General features: G+C 44.9%; 1 protein-coding gene across 2 annotated transcripts; it reads right to left on the bottom strand.

Annotated features, from left to right (window-relative positions):
- Nucleotides 1-248: 248 nt before the first annotated feature.
- On the bottom strand, nucleotides 249-18,618 carry TMEM248 (transmembrane protein 248). 2 transcript variants are annotated; one of them, XM_062615751.1, is made up of 7 exons: nucleotides 18,452-18,618; nucleotides 7,755-7,929; nucleotides 6,674-6,959; nucleotides 5,284-5,434; nucleotides 4,353-4,536; nucleotides 3,742-3,885; nucleotides 249-2,971 (listed from the first exon to the last, which is right to left on the bottom strand). In XM_062615751.1, exons 2-7 carry the CDS (start codon nucleotides 7,911-7,913, stop codon nucleotides 2,951-2,953), a joined length of 945 nt encoding a protein of 314 aa, XP_062471735.1. In that variant the 5' UTR covers nucleotides 7,914-7,929; nucleotides 18,452-18,618; the 3' UTR covers nucleotides 249-2,950. The 2 variants fall into 2 exon arrangements, with proteins under 2 accessions (XP_062471735.1, XP_062471734.1); XM_062615750.1 differs by lacking the exon at nucleotides 18,452-18,618 and adding an exon at nucleotides 16,309-16,479.
- Between the last annotated feature and the right edge of the window lie 123 nt (nucleotides 18,619-18,741).

Genomic DNA, 18,741 nt, shown 5'->3' with positions numbered 1-18,741 from the left:
CTTGTAGTGAGTCATCATGAAGGAGCAGCCACAGGAGAGATGGGTCTAGGTCACAAAGCCTGCTTTGTGGATGGGCACCTACATCATAATATATAGAAGAAAAACCAAGTGTACACAAGGTGCTCATTTTAGCAAACAAAGGGCTTGACATTCCCATCTGTTGCTGACTTCCACAACTAATTTCCTCCAATGGTCCACCTAACACCCCCTCCACAGCAACTGGTCAGTAGAAACAAAAGACGAGAGGATAAACTCGGTTGTTTTTATTCTGCAAAGCAATATGCACATCTTACAAACACAAAATTAATCTAGGCGAGAAATGGCATTTCCAAATCAGCGATTAACCATCATGCAACAAGACAAGTGAAATGTAAGAACAAAACCAAAACAGCCATCTTAACCCTACGGTCACCTGCAGAGGGTTGAAAACCAAGGCTCAGATTTTCTATGTAATGCCAAAGGAAAATGCAAAAGGAAATGGCAGCTTTCTAAGAACAAGAAAACACGTACAAATAGAATCAAAACTGATTCAAGTCATAGTTCAAAAGAAAAAGAAAACAAAACAAAAAAAGGAAAGATCAATATGATCTGAACTTTAAGTTTTTACTCTTCTGTTTGGCTGCATTCAACTTTTGTACGTTGCACCTAGGAACAACCCAGTATCCCTGAGTATTGCAGCATTTCAGCCTGATGGACACCCTCTCTGCTGCAACACAGGGATGCAAAGGTGTAAACTAAGTGCAAAAAACACAACTCTAATGTCTTCCCTTCTGTATTTGTGAGTTATTTCTGGGTATTTCAGTGTAGTGGGTGATAAGTTACAAAGCAGGTTCCTTCAGTTACCCAACAGCAAAAACCAGATTTAAAAAGCCCAATACATCTGCTTTGCCCAACAGACCAAATTCCAGTTTGGACAGTTGGAGTTTGGTTTTAAACTGGCTGAAACAGAAAGGACTTGGCTCTGCTGTTTTAAAGGAGTTGTGTTGGGTGTTTTCTACTTGCACCACCACCCCAATCCGTTTCCTATTCCTGCCTTTGGTCCCCAGATCAAGCCACCCTCATAAGCAACTCTCCAAGTCAGTACTGATGCAGAAGGCTGGGGGTGTGTGCTAAGGAACAGCTCAGACAGTTTCCATGAGAAGCCATCTACCTGGTTTGACTTCATGGGCTCATTTCAGTGAAGCAGTGTGAGCCCACAGCAGCATCAGGAGAAAACTGGAAGCTTCCTTTTATCCCTAGACTTCAAACTAGGCCATCTCTAAAGCTTTGCCTTAACGTCCCTGGAGGAAAACACACATTAGTTAATACCACTGAAGTAACTGGAATTCTGTAAAGGAAATGTGTTCTGAAGAAGGTGTGACTATTTTGCTTCAAATGCTCTGAAAACTGGTGAAGTGACTGAAGTCCCACACACACAGACCAGCAGGATACCATTAAATAGTGACTACAGGGTGTAAACCAAGAATCTTATGCCAGCATAACTGAGACTGTGAGATATTTGACTTAGGTTTCTTCTTTTGTGTAGTTTAAAGCAATAGGAAGAGGGGAAAAAAAGGCCCTGTGTATGTATGCAGACCTGCAGTTATACCACCTGACAAGAAAGCTGAAAGACAAGATGAAAGGTCAGTTAAGGCAACCAGTGGGATTGTAAAAGCAGTGGTGGAAAAGTCTGCAGGAAAAGCTTAAGGAAGTTGCTCAATAAGAAGCCATAATGAAACAGCAAAAGCCAGAACAGGAAGAGGAGAAATGCATGGAATAAAAGAGCTAACTCAAGAATGGACACAGAGAACAGTATGTGTTTTACCGTGTGGTTTCTGTGACCTTAATCACAACAGCCCTGGTCTTCTCCTTGTCCTTCTCCCCTGAGTGGACAGCAATACATGGAAATGGGACAAAGCTAATAAAAGTGTCATTTTCAGCTCTCCTCCAGAGATGGCTGGAGAGTCCTGAAGTGAAGCCTTGTAACAGACTATGGGATTTCTTAGTCTTCCATTATTTGCACTTGCCCAAGGCTGTGCAGAGCCCCATCAGCCTGTTCAAACAATGCACCTTTTTATTAGCTTTCCCTTTTCTAGGAAGAAAACCAAGAGGTTACAGAAAGCTGCTCTGCAGCAGAGACACCCAATCCTGGTGGTGAGGGCTGCGGATGGGAGCTCAAGTGGAAAGCTTTCCAGGTAGTCTCGATGCTGACCGGTTCTCTGGCATTCAGCAAGCCAAAGGAAACAAAAAGAATGACAAAGACCAAGAACAAACTAATCAGACTTCATACTTGCCAGTAAGAAACATTTTAAAATGGGACTTCACTTCCTTTTTACTATGAATAAAAGCACAAGTTTGTCCTAAATACAGCACTATTAAAATGTGAATATGTACTTCTTTGTTTCCAAAAGAAAAAAAGTATCTAAAACCTTGATATCGTTTCTTGCAAGCAAGGAGCAAACGGAAGAAAGTATTAGGCCACACAAACACACATTTAATTCATGTAGTAGATTGGTGGCACTGGAAATGCAGTATTCTATCAAAGGTGCATACTTGTTTCGAACACACTGTACATATCATTGGGCAAAAAAAAACCAACAAACATCTGTTGGTCTGTTTGAGACACTTGCAAAGGCATCTTAACCTGCCCAGATGCAGCTAGACAAAAATATCTTGCTCTGACTATATGTAGCCATATCACTAAAGATATCTACACAAACATTCGGCTATGTCCACAGGTAAAGACTGAACGGTTCCGGCCGCACTGCAATGCGGAACAAGTGCATCATCCCACCTATTCTGAATATACCTTTATAAATATGTACAAATCAATTACAGGCACTTGAAATGTCTTTGGTTGGAATAAACCAACATTGCAAGATAATGTATTCACAGAGTGTTAAGACCCAGTCCGGGTTCAGCAGGCAATGATTTCGGTTCTCAGTCATTCTCAGTCAAAGGAGAGGATGGATTATGCTTCTGACAAAGCAACCTAAACAAAAGGGAAAGAAAACATCTCATTAAACTCAGATTCTTAATCCTGTGACAGTGATAGTACTTATCTCTGTGCAGCTGGCATATCTGTCCTTGCCTTTCCAAAGAACCTTGAAAAGTCGCACTTGGAAAGGAGATCAAAGCGAGTCTGAAGGTGTTTTGTACTTTGCATGATCAATTAAACAAAGCCCTAAAACCTAAGAAAGAAACTAAAAACAAAACCAAACCCCCCGGCTTATACTACAAAATATCATTATGATCAAAAGGTGCCAACACATTCACGATTTAATATATTCATATTTAATCCATCAAACAAAGTGCAGGTCTCCAGCACAGTACTGAATAAGGGCTGTTCCAACAGCTTTGCCATTGTTTTAACTGAATTCTGATTAACAACTGTTAGAATCAGGTATCATGTTTTATTCAGTTTTCAATCTGCTGTGATAAGAAATGAAACTACTCCATACCACCTAGTCAATACTTCATTTAAAACAGTGCAAGTAACACAGAGGAGTTGCATTACAGCACTTACTGAACTGCAATAATCCACTTTTGTAGGAGAGAAATTGAACTCAGAGGATCTACACAGCACACATACGTATTTTGTGGCACCCATCTGTAGTGTCCACAATGAAACGCCCATGTCTCTTTGAAAGGGAATTGAATCTACGTCTCCAGAGATAAGAGAAACCAGGCTGTACTATGTAAAAAAGGAGGTTTCCCATGTTTCCTTATCTGAGTCAATATTTTGTCATTACACAGACTCACCTTCTCAGAGCAGAATTCTGTATTGCTTTGCCTCAGTTTGCTTGGTCTGCCTTTAATAACTGCATAGCAGAACATGGTAATCACCATCACAAAAAGAAAGTAACTGGTATGCATGAGATGCAGGTTTATTAGAGAGCGATCGTCCTGCACAGAGAAGTAAAACCATTTACTGACAATGCATCAACAGCTGGCATTTTATATTAAAGCAGTAATTATCAGAGCAACACAGAAATTACTTCATGAATCAACTTTCTCCCCTTGATGCAGTTGGCAGAGTAATGGAAGCGATTCCTAATCGCGGCACAAAGAGCCAAAACGTTCCTTATGCTCAACATTCATAGTAGAGACCTCTTCCCATATACTGGAAGTGTCTTTTGCCAAATGACTTCAAAACATAGATGTTAGCTGATAAAAGCTGAGGCACATGGAGGTTACGAGAAGACCATCACACCCTCCAGGTGTAAAGCACATCTAACTCTGTCCCAGCCCTCACACTACAGGATAAACCAGCCTCGAGTGTGACTGGTTTAGGACATGAACAAAACCATATGCAGCTAAACCAGAGCTAAGCATTTATACAACATGACATAGAAAACCACCCCAGCACTTACATCTGGAACTATAACCGTCAGTTTGGGGTTTAAAGCGTGATACACTTTCCCGATTGCTCCTTTGTAACACCAGAATGGGTTATAATCTTGTGCATATTTTGTATTAGAGTCTCTTGCTGTGGTGAAGATCTTGTACCAGAGCGTGGCATTGCTGTATGTCTCAGGAACACAATGTGGTGGCTGACTGCATTAAAACCAGAAAGAGTTAGTACTCTAATTGCCATTCTCCATGTTCAGCAAGAATAACGTTTAGAACTCAGTCAAGCAGCACAAAACATGGGTTTAGTTTGGACTTCTCAAAACAAGAACAAACCCCAAAGCTTAACCAAAAAAGTGTCTAAAACCATATGGTTCCTGTACTAACATCAGAATTTAACTGCATGTTGTTTCAGTAAGTCAACCTCCCACAGCTGAAGTGGAACAACACTGGGTTTCATAAGGCTTCCCGAACTCATCTGGTGGCTTTCCAGGTTGTATTGAATAGTGGCAGTGAGTCTAGAGAAGACAAAGGGAAACTATTCTGATGAAAGGTCTGTACCTGCTGGGGTATGTGGCTTTGCTACCATTTAGCTTACGCTGATCTCTCAGCAGGGAACAGTTAAAAACCCTTAGTGTCCAGCCTTAGCTCTCACACAAGTTGGTGAAACTAAACTATAGGGCATCTTCCTCAAATAGTCACAGATTCTTTTGTTCCCAGTGACATTTAAATCACCGTTTGAAAGGCAGGGACTACAGCTCAAAACATCCACAGAGAAATCCAGTGTTGCCAAAAGAGAGCAAGAGTCTCAAGGTTTCTACTGCGGGGAGGAGGGCACGTACATCATTTCCAGTCAATGCTAAAGCTCATGAGGAAGTCACAACCTCAGAGAAACAGCTCAGGAATTAATCACCCAGTAATGAGCCTATGAAAGAGCGTTTAAAATGCACTTACACTGTGACAGGAAACACATTGCTGGCTGCTGTCACAGTCATGCAGGTGGTGAACACAACCTGCTCGCAGTGGCCGTGAAGAACGCAGTCATCGGAATTCCAGGCAGCCGGCAGGGTGAACGTAATATTTATCTCCTCATGGGATTCTCTGCCTTTGAGAAAGAGAGAAGGAAAGCTGGGTTTCATTCACAAAAGTATCTGAGCAACGATCACTAGGATAAGGACAACACGCAAATGACTAAGGCAGCAACCATCACCCTGAATCTGTGCCTCTGAAGTCATCCAGGATCTTTGCTATCAACAAAGAGAGCAAAAAGGAAGTTAAAAACCGCACCAAGCTACAAAACTCCCCGCTGTTGGTCTTTGTAACCTCTCCTGCCCCAGAAGAAATGGGGTCATTGAGCTCCTCGCAGCAATGAAAACCTCACTGTTTCTAAGTGAATTCATGCATGGTTGGAGAACTGTATTAGAAAGTAAATCACAGATCTGCAGCCTTCCTCCTCCCAAAGACTTTGTTCCACACTTGCTTTTGCTGATGCTTACTTTTCAAATTGGAGATATTCCTGTAGACAGAAAGGTGCAGATTAAACAATGTACATGAACTCCTTGTGGATATATCCACACTGAAAATAAATCCAGGCTACCAGAAATGGAACTTGCATTTGATAGCTCTTAAAGCAGTAGCAAAATATCAGCAACAAAATAGAGTAACACAGATTTACAGCTATGGCAAATGTCTCTTCACAGGTCTCTGAGGCTCAACACACCTTCAGGCATGAATATAAAATGCAACCCTGGTAAAAGCTAAAACTCAATGAGGTTCTATTACTGATTTCTACTGATTTCCTACAGTCTCCTGTCAAAACTTGCTTGTGGGCAGCCACACAGCAGATTGATCTCTTCACATCAAAGAAATAGTAACCATCTTATTTGTTGCTGTTTGTAATATGAAAGCTTATTCATGTATGCATTTTAAACTCTATTTTGTTAGACAACATAGTACTTGATCTCGAATGTATGCACATTAATACCTTTAAAATGTGAGTTAAGGACTTGCAGATGTATCACGATACAACTGAAGATAGTCACTGCAGAAGCTTTTGCTGCTTGGATTTTTGTTGGCTTAAAAATTACCTTCCATTGTCAATAAGTTAATCATTTAAAGCTGCAAAGGCTAATCTCAGCATACCTGCAGGTTCTTTTCCATTCTGAATGCAGGGAAAAGTGTTTCTAGCAAACAAGTGAAGGGCTCTATAGAGGAATATACTCACAATGAATCTGGAAACACATATACGTTCTAAGCAAATATTGATCTCACAATACCAAGCTGGTGAATTTTTACAGGATTATATAGTTAGCATGCCAATGCATAAAGGTCAAGTCTCACATACCTGAGAGTCCAATTTGGTGTCCAAAAATGGTGGAACTTAGATGCGTGACATTGCGAGAATACCCGCCGAACGGCCTGAGTGGGTCCAGTGTCAACGTGATGGTAACAGAGATGTTTATTGGACCAGAGTCCTCAAGAGTCTGTGGAGACTGTGTGGAAGATCTTGCCTGGCCACTAGTCACAGTACTCTCTGGAGTTGTGGTATCATTGATGAGATGCTTTAAGGTTTCATTCTCAGATATACAGAAGTCCAAATCATTAAATCTCAGGAGGAAGGTATTCCAGTCCTTAAGACAAACATGAAGATTTCAACCAGATCAGCAGGTTAACTGTTGGCTCACCCTTCTCTAGAGCAGTGCAGATCTTGCTGCTACCATCCCATCTGCACTTCCAAGCCATTGAACAGAATTACACGGCTCACAAAGCAGCACAAACACCACCATCGCAATCTCAACAAGCTGTTTACAGGAGTCAGAGGCATTCAATCCCAGCCACTGCCTGACTGCTGCTCAGTGCAGCAGCAGAACGTCCTTTAAACTACAACAGGAAGGTGCTGACTCGGTCTGTTCTCTCCACACTCAGGCTATGAGCAGTTTCTAGCAAGGTTTCCCTCATTAGGGAACAGTACTATTAGATAATACTTGATGCCCCATCCCTGGGAGTGTTCAAGGCCAGGTTGGACAGGGTTTAAGCAACCTGCTCTAGTGGAAGGTGTCCCTGCTCATGGCAGGGGTTGGAACTGGATGAGCTTTAAGGTCCCTTCCCAACCTAAACCATTCCATGATAAGGAAGTTTCACAAACAAACTAGCTGACATGACAGAGTAAGAAATGCTTCTAGCTGTAGTAAAGATCCATGTCAGATGGTTCTGCTTTGTCCTTGAAATAAAAGACTATTCAAATATTCATATCAATAACCTCTTTCCTTAAGGAATTAGAGGCAAGTATAAATGAAGGCAATCTCCCATTACACTCTGCACGCTCCCACGTTATTGTGGGGTGAAAATCCCACCTCATTCGCTTTGGGCATGTTGTTCAACTCAGTATTCCCACTGTTTAGCTCAGGAAAACTTGCTGTACCTACCTCAGTCATTTCTGGTGACTTGATCTCCTTGATCTTGAAGAAGTAGCCCAGTGTCAGAAAAGCTATTGCCATAGCACTTACACTGATCATAAAGACCACAAGCGGAGGTCGACTGCTGATGTAAACCTTCAGGTTCTCCAACAAGTTTATGTAGAACATTATTCTGATTGTTCACCTGAAAGCAAAGAACATTACAGCAGAGTGACTGGGCTGTGTGTGGGACGGGGTAGGGGTTGGTACATGTAAGAGGGAAGTCTGGCACTGAACCATGGGCTCATATACTAAAATGAGATTCAATTTCATGACTCTGTATTGTTCACTGAACACAGTGAGCCTTAAAGAAAGCCCAAATCAAAACATGCTCCACATCACCTCCTCAGCACCTGAAACTGCCAACTCAGAACAGACTTGAAGAGGACAACTTCTAGCACAGCCAAATATTAAGCAATAAACCCAGCTCTTTCCTTTCCCCCCACACAAAAGCAGGATATGCACTGCTACACCTTAATTCCAGTAATATTTGAATTTATCAAGTTACAGCGTGGATGGAGTTGCAATGCAACCCAGAAATCAAACTGTGTCCTTGCATACACTTTCAAAACTGAGGTTGAAGCCTTAGAGCTCCTTCTTAACCCTGTCCCTAGTCCCAGATGTGTCTACCTTCAAACTGGGAGCAGAGAAGCAGCTCAACATTTTAGGCTTCTGCACCAGAACCCTGTGGTCAGAATCAGCTAAAAACTGCATTGGAATGCAGGCTGGAAACCTTCTTTATGAGATTCCTGCAGGATATAGAACATTAAATGTTGTACTTTGCCTGATTCCCCTTCGGAATGCTCACTTGCAGAGCAGAAACACTCAACCTCAGTTTGCTTCATCAGCTTCCCCACCGCCACTCACTCACAAGTCCAGTGTTAAAGGGCAGCCTTGAGGCATCTACTTCAGGAGCTTCACATGGAAGGAACCTCAAGCAAAGCTCTTCTCTTTGTCTTACCTAAAAATCCTGGTTGAAAAGGCTTTTAAACCCCAATTAAACTAGAAAAGGGAGACCTTAGAGCAGTGCTGCTTAAACCCAAATCCATAGGAAAAGGCAGACTTCAGGACTAGCATCTAAAGAGTTCAGCACTTCAACGGTTAATGTTTGAGCACTCACACAGATCTGATAACATTTAATTAAGTCAAGGACACTGCTCCCTGCAGGTCTGGGTGATTCTCATTTACTAGAAGCACACGTCACTTACAGCCCAGATGTAGCCTGGCTGAGGAGGGGTAAGAGGATGAGAGGGGCAGGTTTGGGAAAGAGGGCAAGGGAGAGAGTGATCTTTGATCTATTGATTTAAAAGAAAGCAAGGGAAGGGAAAAGGCCAAGCTTTCAGACAAAGCCTTTTTCAGATCCTACAATGATCACAACTTTGTGTCTATCCAAGATTTTACTGGCAGAAATGCTTCCATTGTTCCTAACAGAAGGAATATTGTCAAAACCTGCAAAACTGCCCAAAGAGGAGAAAATTCAACTCCCTGAGAAGGGAGCCAAGGTCCTGTGGCAATAACCCAGCACTGAGCTGTGCTTGCTGACTCTCCCCCTCTTGTCCCCACACACCTACTTGCTCTCCTTGGTGAAATGTGCTGAACCAGTGCTCTCTCCAGAGCACAAGATCACCTCCTGGGTGTACTGTGTTGCACCATCAACTGTCTTTCATCCGCTCTGCAAAGACCAGGGAAGCCAGCAACTTTTCCTCAGCAAGAATGGGTGCTAACCATCTCTTTACACAAACACACTGCGTCTGTGTCATGGTTTAAGACCAGCTGGTAACTCAGAACCATGCAGCCACTCGCTCCCCTCCTTTCTTCCCCACCTGCTCCCAGAGGGATGGGGAGGAGAATCGAATATAACTCCCATAGATTGAGATAAGAACAGTCCAGCAATTAAGGTACAATACAAAACCATTACTGCTACCATCAATAGTAATAATGATAAAGGAAATAACAAGGGAAAATAATACAATTGCTCACCACCCGCCGACCAATACCCAGCCCAACCTGAGCAGCGATCTTGGCCTCCCAGGTAACTCCCCCCAGTTTCTATACTGGGCATGACGTGCTGTGGTGTGGAATACCCCTTGGGTTAGTTTGGGTCATGTGTCCTGTCTCTGCTTCCTCCTGGCTTCCCCTCCTCCCTGGCAGAGCATGAGACTGAAAAGTCCTTGATCAGAGTAAACATTACTGAGCAGCAACTAAAACCATCGGTGTTATCAGCGCTGTTCCCAGGCTGAAAGTCAAAAGCAGAGCACTGCACCAGCTACTAAGGAGGAGAAAAATGACTGCTACTGCTGAACCCAGGACAGTCTGAGAGCGAAACGCACAGTGCAGAGGAAGGATGGAGAAGGAGGGAAGCAAAGGTGATATAAATACATGCCTTACCTTAACTTCTGTCTCTGTCCAAGACCAGCTGCGCTACGGCCAAACAGGCCAGGGAAAGGTAAAAGGCGGCAGGAGAGGGAAAGGGAGCATTGGTGCTGGTTAGCATCATGCCGAGTACAACCCGTGCTTCTGCTTCCTATCTTGTCACTGGCAGCTAATTCCTTAAATGAGCCCTAGTTAAAAACGCCAAACACTCCATCTAGAAGCATTGGAGACACATGTTGAGATGGAAAAAGATCAAAAGATAAACCAAAAGCGGAGTTGTGTTCAGTGCTCCCTTCTGGATTCCCTTTGGAAAATAACAACACAGATGCAGGCTTTATTACAGCATTTAATCAAAGCTGAATGTCACCCGCAGCATATACAGCACTGTGATTCCTTTTTAAAGGGGCTTCCAACAGCTCCATTAGCATGCTTGTTTACCACAGGGGCTAAAATCAGCTGTAAAACTGGATGTGCTGAAAAGCGTACCTATAAAAATATTTGGGTTAATATCTTTATGTAAGAGATCACCAGCTTTTAAGTGCTGCTTGCTTAATAGGCTCCCATAACTCACAGGCTTTGAAAGCAATTAGGAAATGCTATAAGCTGCAATTTCCGAAGTGTAATGTGCCTTTTGAGCATTTGTGAGAGAAAAGGGAACAACTGTGGATTTCAGTGCTAGAGCTGATGTGAAAATAGCAGTAAGACATGGCTGGTGCAAAGCAGGACCAAGAGGAACGTTTCCACCCTGCTGCTTGCTGAACTCCTGGTTTTTTTTTCATGGAATAACGTGCTTAAATAACACTAATTATCAAAGAACATGTGAATCAGATCAGTGCATGGAAATGAAAACATGCATTCCCACTAGATTTAAGGGTTTGGTTAATGCTCCTCTCACTTCAACTCCTCCTTTCTATTAGGAGCTGTTAGCAACCCCCTCTACTGCACTCTGGTGACATCCCCTCTGCTGGCCTGCATCTAGGTCTGGGGCAACAGCACAAGAAGGATGTGGAGCTGTTGGAGTGAGTCCAGAGGAGGCCACAGAGCTGCTGCGAGGGCTGGAGCAGCTCTGCTCTGGAGCCAGGCTGAGAGAGCTGGGCTGGGTCAGCCTGGAGAAGAGAAGGCTCCTGAAGGGGAGACCTTAGAGCAGCTCCAGTGCCTAAAGGGGCTACAGGAAACCTGGAGAGGGGCTTTGGACAAGGGATGTAGGGACAGGCCAAGGGGAATGGCTTTAACCTGCCAGAGGGGAGACTGAGATGAGCTCTTAGGCAGAAGCTCTTCCCTGTGAGGGTGCTGAGGCGCTGGCACAGGGTACCCAGAGAAGCTGTGGCTGCCCCATCCCTGGCAGTGTTCAAGGCCAGGTTGGACACAGGGGCTTAGAGCAAGCTGCTCTAGTGGGAGGGGTCCCTGCCTGTGGCAGGGGTTGGAGCTGGATGAGCTTTAAGGTCCCTTCAACCCAAACCAGTCTGGGATTCTAAGAAATGCTGTTCTTCTCCCAGCTCTAGTTGTAACTAACAACTTCCCCTGGATAAATGAATACCTAATGAATATCATCTAAATTTTCATTTCTTTTTCACCCTGTTAAAAAACAACAAAAGGACCTGACTCTATCGGCAGGTCAGAAAGCGAGATCAGGTTTCACTTTTTTAGCTAGATAAATAATGTAGGAAGCAGCTCTAATAACCGCTGCGGCCTCTCTGCACTCCGGCTCAGCCTTTTCATACTGGTGCAATAAAAATCTTCACAGTCAGCCTAACAAGGAGCTCAAGCACACCAGGAAGAATGAAAACTGCCAGCCTGGAACATCGGCTTCCAACTCCAAAGTAATTGCTTGGTATTGAGGTGTGTTCATCAAGACCAAATGCCGCGGTCAGGCAGAGTAAGAGCTCACCAGGAAGCACTCAGCAAGCACCAGGGAGGTATCATGCTCTTAAATCAGGCCCTACAAGCTACGGAAATGGTGTTGTACAGTTAAAAAGATACAAATGGGGAAGGATGGAAAGGCACAACAGTTCATATGTCAGAGTTCCAGGCAAACACAGAATGGGGGAGCCTAAAAAGTCACTTACTCTACACTTTAGGGAGTCTTCCTATAAAACAGCCCAAGACTGTGCACAGCAACCTTAAAGAAGTAACATTTTCAATCCCTGCTCATTTCTATATGAAAGCACAGAGAAAAGGTAACTTCTGAAACAGACCTATGAGGTTTCCAACAAATAAGGAAAATCATGAAGCCTATTGCAAAGACCGAAAAATCAACACAGTCAATCATAGCAGAAGTATTAAATTCCCATTTCAGGGCTCAACAGCACAGGAACTAATTCCTAACATCAATTTAAAAGATGTCTGCTGTCCTAAAGCAGGTATTAAAAGTAAAACTGCAGTTGCCAAAAGGAAAAGAACCTCAAACCCTGGAGTTCAAAGAGGTCAAAGCAAACGTCTGGCAATCTTTATGTGTGTCTTGCTGTAACGACAACTACCATCTTTCCACTAGAAAGCTTAGAACAATGTAATTTCCTTACAAATATTTCCCTTTCTTGTCATGGATGCAAGATCTAGAGGGGTTTAAATAGCAATAAATACTGAAACATCTTAAGGAATGAAACCGCAGGTGGAAGAGAAGGATGGGAGGCCAGCACTAACCCATCCCAACAGCATTCCATTAAGACCTCACATGTTTTCTAAGCCTGACCATCCTATTGCCCATAATGATGTTTAATCTTAACTGTGCAGCTCAGTTGGTTTGTAAATCAATTCTGTCTTCAAAGATACCCCATTACCAGCAGCACAACAGGGGTTAGGAAATGGGTCAGATCAGGGTTAACTATTTGGTATGAAAATAACATGCCAGGTAAACACTCATAAACACAACTGAACCAAAGGATGATTTTCTTAGCAAGCCATCCAGAAATAACATGCAAACAAAGCCACAGTGTCGATCTCAGACTAAAGTGCCTCTCATTTAACAACAGTAAACAGCAGCAGGTACCAAAAATATCTCCAATTTGGTTTTCTTCTCTTCAAATGAACCTGATGTCTAACACCTAAACCACTAAAATAATACAGCAAAATTGAACACAGTTGTGCTAACTGTGAAGCTGGGATGGGTACAGGGACCAGCACTCTTCAACATCTTTGTCAGTGACACGGACAGCGGGATTAGTGCACCCTCAGCCTCAGTTTGCTGATGACACCGAGTTGTACGGTGCAGTCGACATGCTGGATGGGAACCAGAAGGACCTGGACAGGCTGGAGAGGTGGGACTATGCAAACCTTATAATGTTCAACAAGGCCAAGTGCAAGGTCCTACGCCTGGGTCAGGGCAATCCCAAGCACAAATAGAGGCTGGGCAGAGACTGGATGGAGCAGCCATGAGAAGGACTTGGGGGTGTGGAGTGATGAGAAGCTCCCCATGACCCAGCAGTGTGTGCTTGGAGCCCAATAACCACTCATGTCCTGGGCTGCACCCCCAGAGCAGGACCAGCAGGTCAAAGGAGGGCATTTTTATATTCAAGTGTTCATATTCACTTTTGTATACAAGAGCTCTGGCTTGGGCATTTTTAAATCCTTCCATCTTCTGCAAGCTGAACCAATGACTTCCAACATGACTTATCATCATCTAATGTGGATTACAGCAAAAGATACAATATTAGATGGCAGGACTTTAAAGTTGCATTAAAAATTGCTCTTCTGCTTAGAAGAAAAATTACTGCTGCTTAGCAGGAGAGCCTGGGAGAGTAAGGCAAGAGTATTTGTGTTTATAAGATCCATGAAGGTTCTATAGGAAATTAAATCCTGCATTTACCATACTGACAACAGCCAAACCAGCGCAGTTCACAGACTTGACTCAAGAAGTATTAAAAGCCTCCGGAACAGTTTAATAATCGGAAACTGGTTTAGTGGCCAAGTGAAGGAGGTTAATCGTTGACTTCATTAAACTACCCACTGAGGAATGTGGTACCGAATCCAGCAAGGTACAGAAAAATGCCAGGAAAAGGCTCTTCAGACTAATGGAAAGTGTTGCTGGAATGAGAACTGTGAGGAGACAGAGATGCAGACAGACACACAGCTTGAATCACAAGCAGAAAATGACTGACAAGCGGAGGAAATGGCAGCTTCAGTGGGAACAGCAAAATAAGAGCTCTGGATGCAGACAGAAGGTAACATTGGCTGTGTAAGAGAAGCAGGAAAACAGCCAGAGGCTGTGAAGGAGAAAATACCAAGAGCAGCAAAACCGACTGAAATGAGAGACTTGGGCAATAGCTGAAATATGAAATATTACCCTGTCTGAACACTCGAACCCCTGTTAAAAGAAACAGGACTTTCATTTCCTTAGCCCAAACTCACCTAAGTAAGTACAGTCTGCATTTCCCAGATGGATAATTAACAAAACCTCATGTGCCAGGACAGACGCAAGCTTTCTTCCAAAGTAAAACCCAGGAGTGCCGAGTTTGGAATCAGCTTTAGTCACAGGTCAGAATGGTCTCCTCAAAGAAACTAAACTCCCAACACTGCCTTGCTTTTGGCAAGGGGACATTTGGGAAAAGCAGCAACATTCTGACACCAATAACTTCGGTGAATGCTTAGTTTAAAGCTCATTTGATAGATCAGCTTCATGTCTATGGAATGGTATTTAACAAAGACAATAAAGCTGACCACAGCTCAGAGCTGCAGGAGCTGTCAGGGAGTGTTTAAGGAGGAAGCTGCACTCCCCAGCACGCTGTCCCGAGGTGATGGACGTGCCAGCCTCCTGGCTCTCACCGGATGCATCCGGCTCACACAAAGGACACCGAGGTCTGTTTGTTGGTGCCCTCAGATGTTCCTCTCTCCTGACAAGAGCACTTTGTGTTATCAGGCGGCATTTCAAGCTCTTGTCTTTCAAGTGGGGCAGAAGAATGACGTTCCACTGGCCTGAGCCACTCCTCGGACCACAGGAGGTAACAAAGCTACTAAGGTCTTAACCCCCTTCGATTAAATCTAGGGTTGAAGATCAACCTCGGAGGCACAATTCAATGTTATCTCTGCTCCCTCTGCCTAAGTTATCCCCTCTCCTGCAGACCTGCTGGCCAGAAGCTGGGTGTCAGCTTATTCCCAGAGACCAAAGGAAAAGCAGGTGGATGGAAGTGGCAGCAGCTCACAAGATGAACTTGGAGCCATTTTGTATGTCCAACTTGGATGCAAAAGGATTAGTGCACATGTCCTATAACTCAAACATATATAGAAGTGCATTAATGATTTACCACAACAGGCCTTCATCCCTGTGAGGGTGCTGAGGCGCTGGCACAGGGTGCCCAGAGAAGCTGCGGCTGCCCATCCCTGGCAGTGCTCAAGGCCAGGTTGGACACAGGGGCTTGGAGCAAGCTGCTCTAGTGGAAGGTGTCCCTGACAGTGGCAGGGGTTGGAACTGGATGAGCTTTAAGGTCCCAAACCAGTCTGGGATCCTGTGTTATCCTTTTAACCCCACAACTTTCCAGAAGGTGGATGAGGATGTGCCATGGATCCTCTGTGAACTCCTATCTAGACTCAACGCCTGTCTAACAGTGCAAATTAACCCCTGTAATTACACCACGCAAACAAACTTCCCCGGAGAAGACAAGCCCTTAAAAAGCAAACGAAGGGAAAGTGGAAGCACCAAAACTGCTTTGGAGCTCTGAGCTGCCCGGTTCTGCTGGCGTTTCCTTGTGCCCCTACCTGCGCTTGCCATACCCGGTTCGCAGGTACCATTCGGCTTCAGCAGCCATGTTCTAGGCATGATGCACCAGAAATTCCACTATTGGAAACATCAATTTCAGGCATTCAGACGAGTTAAACCAAAAGAGTAAAAGCCACAAAACACGGATGCGAAGGGAAAAGCAAAGAACCAAGGAAGGAATCGCTGTTCAGAAAGGAAACACGTTCGGCGCTACCGGAATCACTCTTCCGCGCTGCTCCCCCCGGTACGAGGCCGCACGCACCCCGACAGCCTTATTTAAACGAAATATGAAGTAAATAACGAAGCTAAACTGACGCTGAACCGCATGGGCCGAGCCCGCCCGGCCGCCACACCGCACCCGGTGCCCCGTACCCCGGCCAGCACGGCCGAGGAGGAGGAGGAAGAGGAACCCGACCCACCCGGCCCCGCCAGCCCCCAGAGCCACCCCGGTCCGTGCCTTACCGGAGCCGCAGCGGGGTTGGCGGCCGCGGTCCGGTCTCCGGTCCCGGCGGCGCTCAGCGGGGCTGCGGCACGGGCGGACTCTGCACCATCGCCCTGCCCTGCCGGGCGCTGCGGGGAGGCCGCTGCCGCCGCCGCTCCCGGACACCCGCCTCCTCCTCCGCCCGCTGCTTCCGGGGGCGGGGGGGGGGGTAACGGGGACGCGGCCGCCACCTCTCACCCCGCGCGGATGGCGGCGCGGAAGGGACAAAACTGCTGCGAGGGAGGAGCCGGCGGCGGGCGCGGAACAGCCCCGAGCGGGTACCAGTGATACCGGGAGATAAAGGGTTAACACTGTGCCTGCTTGCTTAAGCAGTCGCTGCGCTTGGTGAAGCACAACCGTAGGAGGCAAAGTTGCTAGAACGGTGAAGCAGAACTGTAGGAGATAAGATTCATAGCTTAACATTTAGGACGTTCTTGTTTAAAGAGGATCCATAGAAGGAAAAGGAACAAAAGATAGCCAAGTAACAAAACTTACGAACTTGACAAGTTTCTGCTTTAAGATACATAAAACCGGCTTGTACCGAACCTGAAGTTTGGAGAGGAGCCGAAACCCTATTGAGTCTGCCTGAAAGCAAGAGGGTACTCACGGTGATGAAGAGGAACTACAGGCCTTCATCCTCATGACCCCCTAACGACCACCACCAGGAGGCACTGTGCGGGCGCACCAATGGGACAAATGCCAGAAAACTAATTATAATACTAGATGGGAATATTATTACTATATTATTATATGCAATATAAATGAATTAAGTGGCAAAGGAGGGGTGCGCATGCTTTTGGAGAAGCAATCCCCGTGCGCCTCAGCGCTGAAGAAAAGCATGCCTACTTTACAACTCTAACGAGTTGTGGAGTCTATCCGCTTATCACCAAGGGCTGGGGACAGGCTCGAAAGGGGAGCTTGGGGGCTGCGAGATGCCCAGCACCTGCTCCTGCATCCCTTAGGGTCACCTCCTCCCTCCATTCCCCCTTCTTTCCACTAAAAACTATCCAAAACTTCGGGGTTTTAGCTTAAAAAACAGATGGAATTTGTTAGGGGAGGTGTGAGGCACGTGGTTAACGGTGGTGGTGGTGGAATGCTAGCAGCAGAGACAGTGGCTATGTGACATGCTCCAATGAAAGGCAATGAAATTCCCAGCCCAACAGCATCCCCAGTTGTAGCCATTTACTCCACTGTTACCACTAGAGCAAGGGCAGCTGCAATTCAGAGCCAAGGTCCCCTCTCTGCAACCCACAGCAGTTCAACACACTGGAAGAAAAGCATCCCTAAGCATTTGCAATAGTGGCGGTACCTTGGAAGCAGTAGTTACATGAAGGTAGAAAGGTGAGGAATGGGTTTGTCTTCAAAGAGAGCCACTAACTTCCTCAGTTAGTGCTTGGAAGGCAGAAGCAGCATTCCCAACGCACATGCGGCAATCCTCAAGACACTTAAACAACAAATCATACACCAAAGCCCTTGTACAGTTTAATGAACCAGTCCTCCTTTAAAATATATGTACTACAGCAAAATGGAAAAGGAGTTCACATGCAAAGTAGCTTACAATGTAAGTTCTGATTCCTAGCAATGAGCTGCACAAGCTTTCAGTAATACTGAACTAGTAGTGGGCTGTTGAAAACAAGTGATTTTTGATGCCCCGGCTGTCACCAAAGCGCAGCAGCTGCTGTGAATTCCAATTCACTAAGGTAGCATTTCACTTAAACTCTCTGGGTTACAAGTAACTTGTCCATAGATACTATTCCATAACATTTTACATCACTAGTGGCTCTTGCTGTATCTCACCCTGAATTGCCTCTGGGACTAGAGCATCAAGAGCAGCAGTGCCTGGTCCCAAGCGGTCTGGGGGTTGCCATTCTGAATGGTTAACCCTGGAATGGCACTCTGCAGTTACTACTAGAGCAACTGAACTACTTTTATGCAAGACAACATCCCCCTGTTTTACCTACAGGCAGGTCATTTGTCTAATAAAATACTGACAGTGAGTTACTCCAACACTAACTGTGGAAGCTGCTCCAAGTGTTGCTACTACCCAGGATTTACCATGGGTTTGGAGCAAACTACTCCTGCCTGCTGGCTAACTTTTAGATAGGGTATGGAAATCCATCTTACCTGCCTTATGGAGGAGTTGTTTGCTGAAAACACTCCCACTGTAGTGGCTTGATAACAAAGATGACATTTGAATAAGAGATACTTTAGTTACAAATGCACCAGCAAGTCGTTCTGAAGTACTTAATCACTACAATGAACTTTCTGCAAAGAAAAAGACCTTGTTACCTACACTTGCACTTGAATGGCTGAGAACTGTGCCTCCCAAAACGGAGGGAATGCTGAAGCAGCCACAGTTATATTCACATTAATCATTAACAGCATTACAAAACCCAGTGATGAAATTCCTGGGA

The sequence above is a fragment of the Pezoporus occidentalis genome, unplaced genomic scaffold, assembly GCF_034315485.1.
Source record: "Pezoporus occidentalis ecotype Australia unplaced genomic scaffold, CSIRO_AGI_Poc_V1 ctg183, whole genome shotgun sequence".
NCBI classification, from domain to species: Eukaryota; Metazoa; Chordata; class Aves; order Psittaciformes; family Psittacidae; genus Pezoporus; species Pezoporus occidentalis.
Note: the sequence above shows the minus strand (reverse complement) of the source record. Positions and strands in the feature narration are given on the sequence as shown.

Coding starts and splice junctions, on each gene's coding strand:
- TMEM248 (XM_062615751.1), bottom strand. CDS start 7,913: ATGTTCTACATAAACTTGTTGGAGAACCTGAAGGTTTACATCAGCAGT. Junction 5,435..6,673: donor ACACCAAATTGGACTCTCAG/GTATGTGAGACT, acceptor TCTTTCTCAAAG/GCAGAGAATCCCATGAGGAG. Junction 3,886..4,352: donor TGACGGTTATAGTTCCAGAT/GTAAGTGCTGGG, acceptor TTCTCTGTGCAG/GACGATCGCTCTCTAATAAA.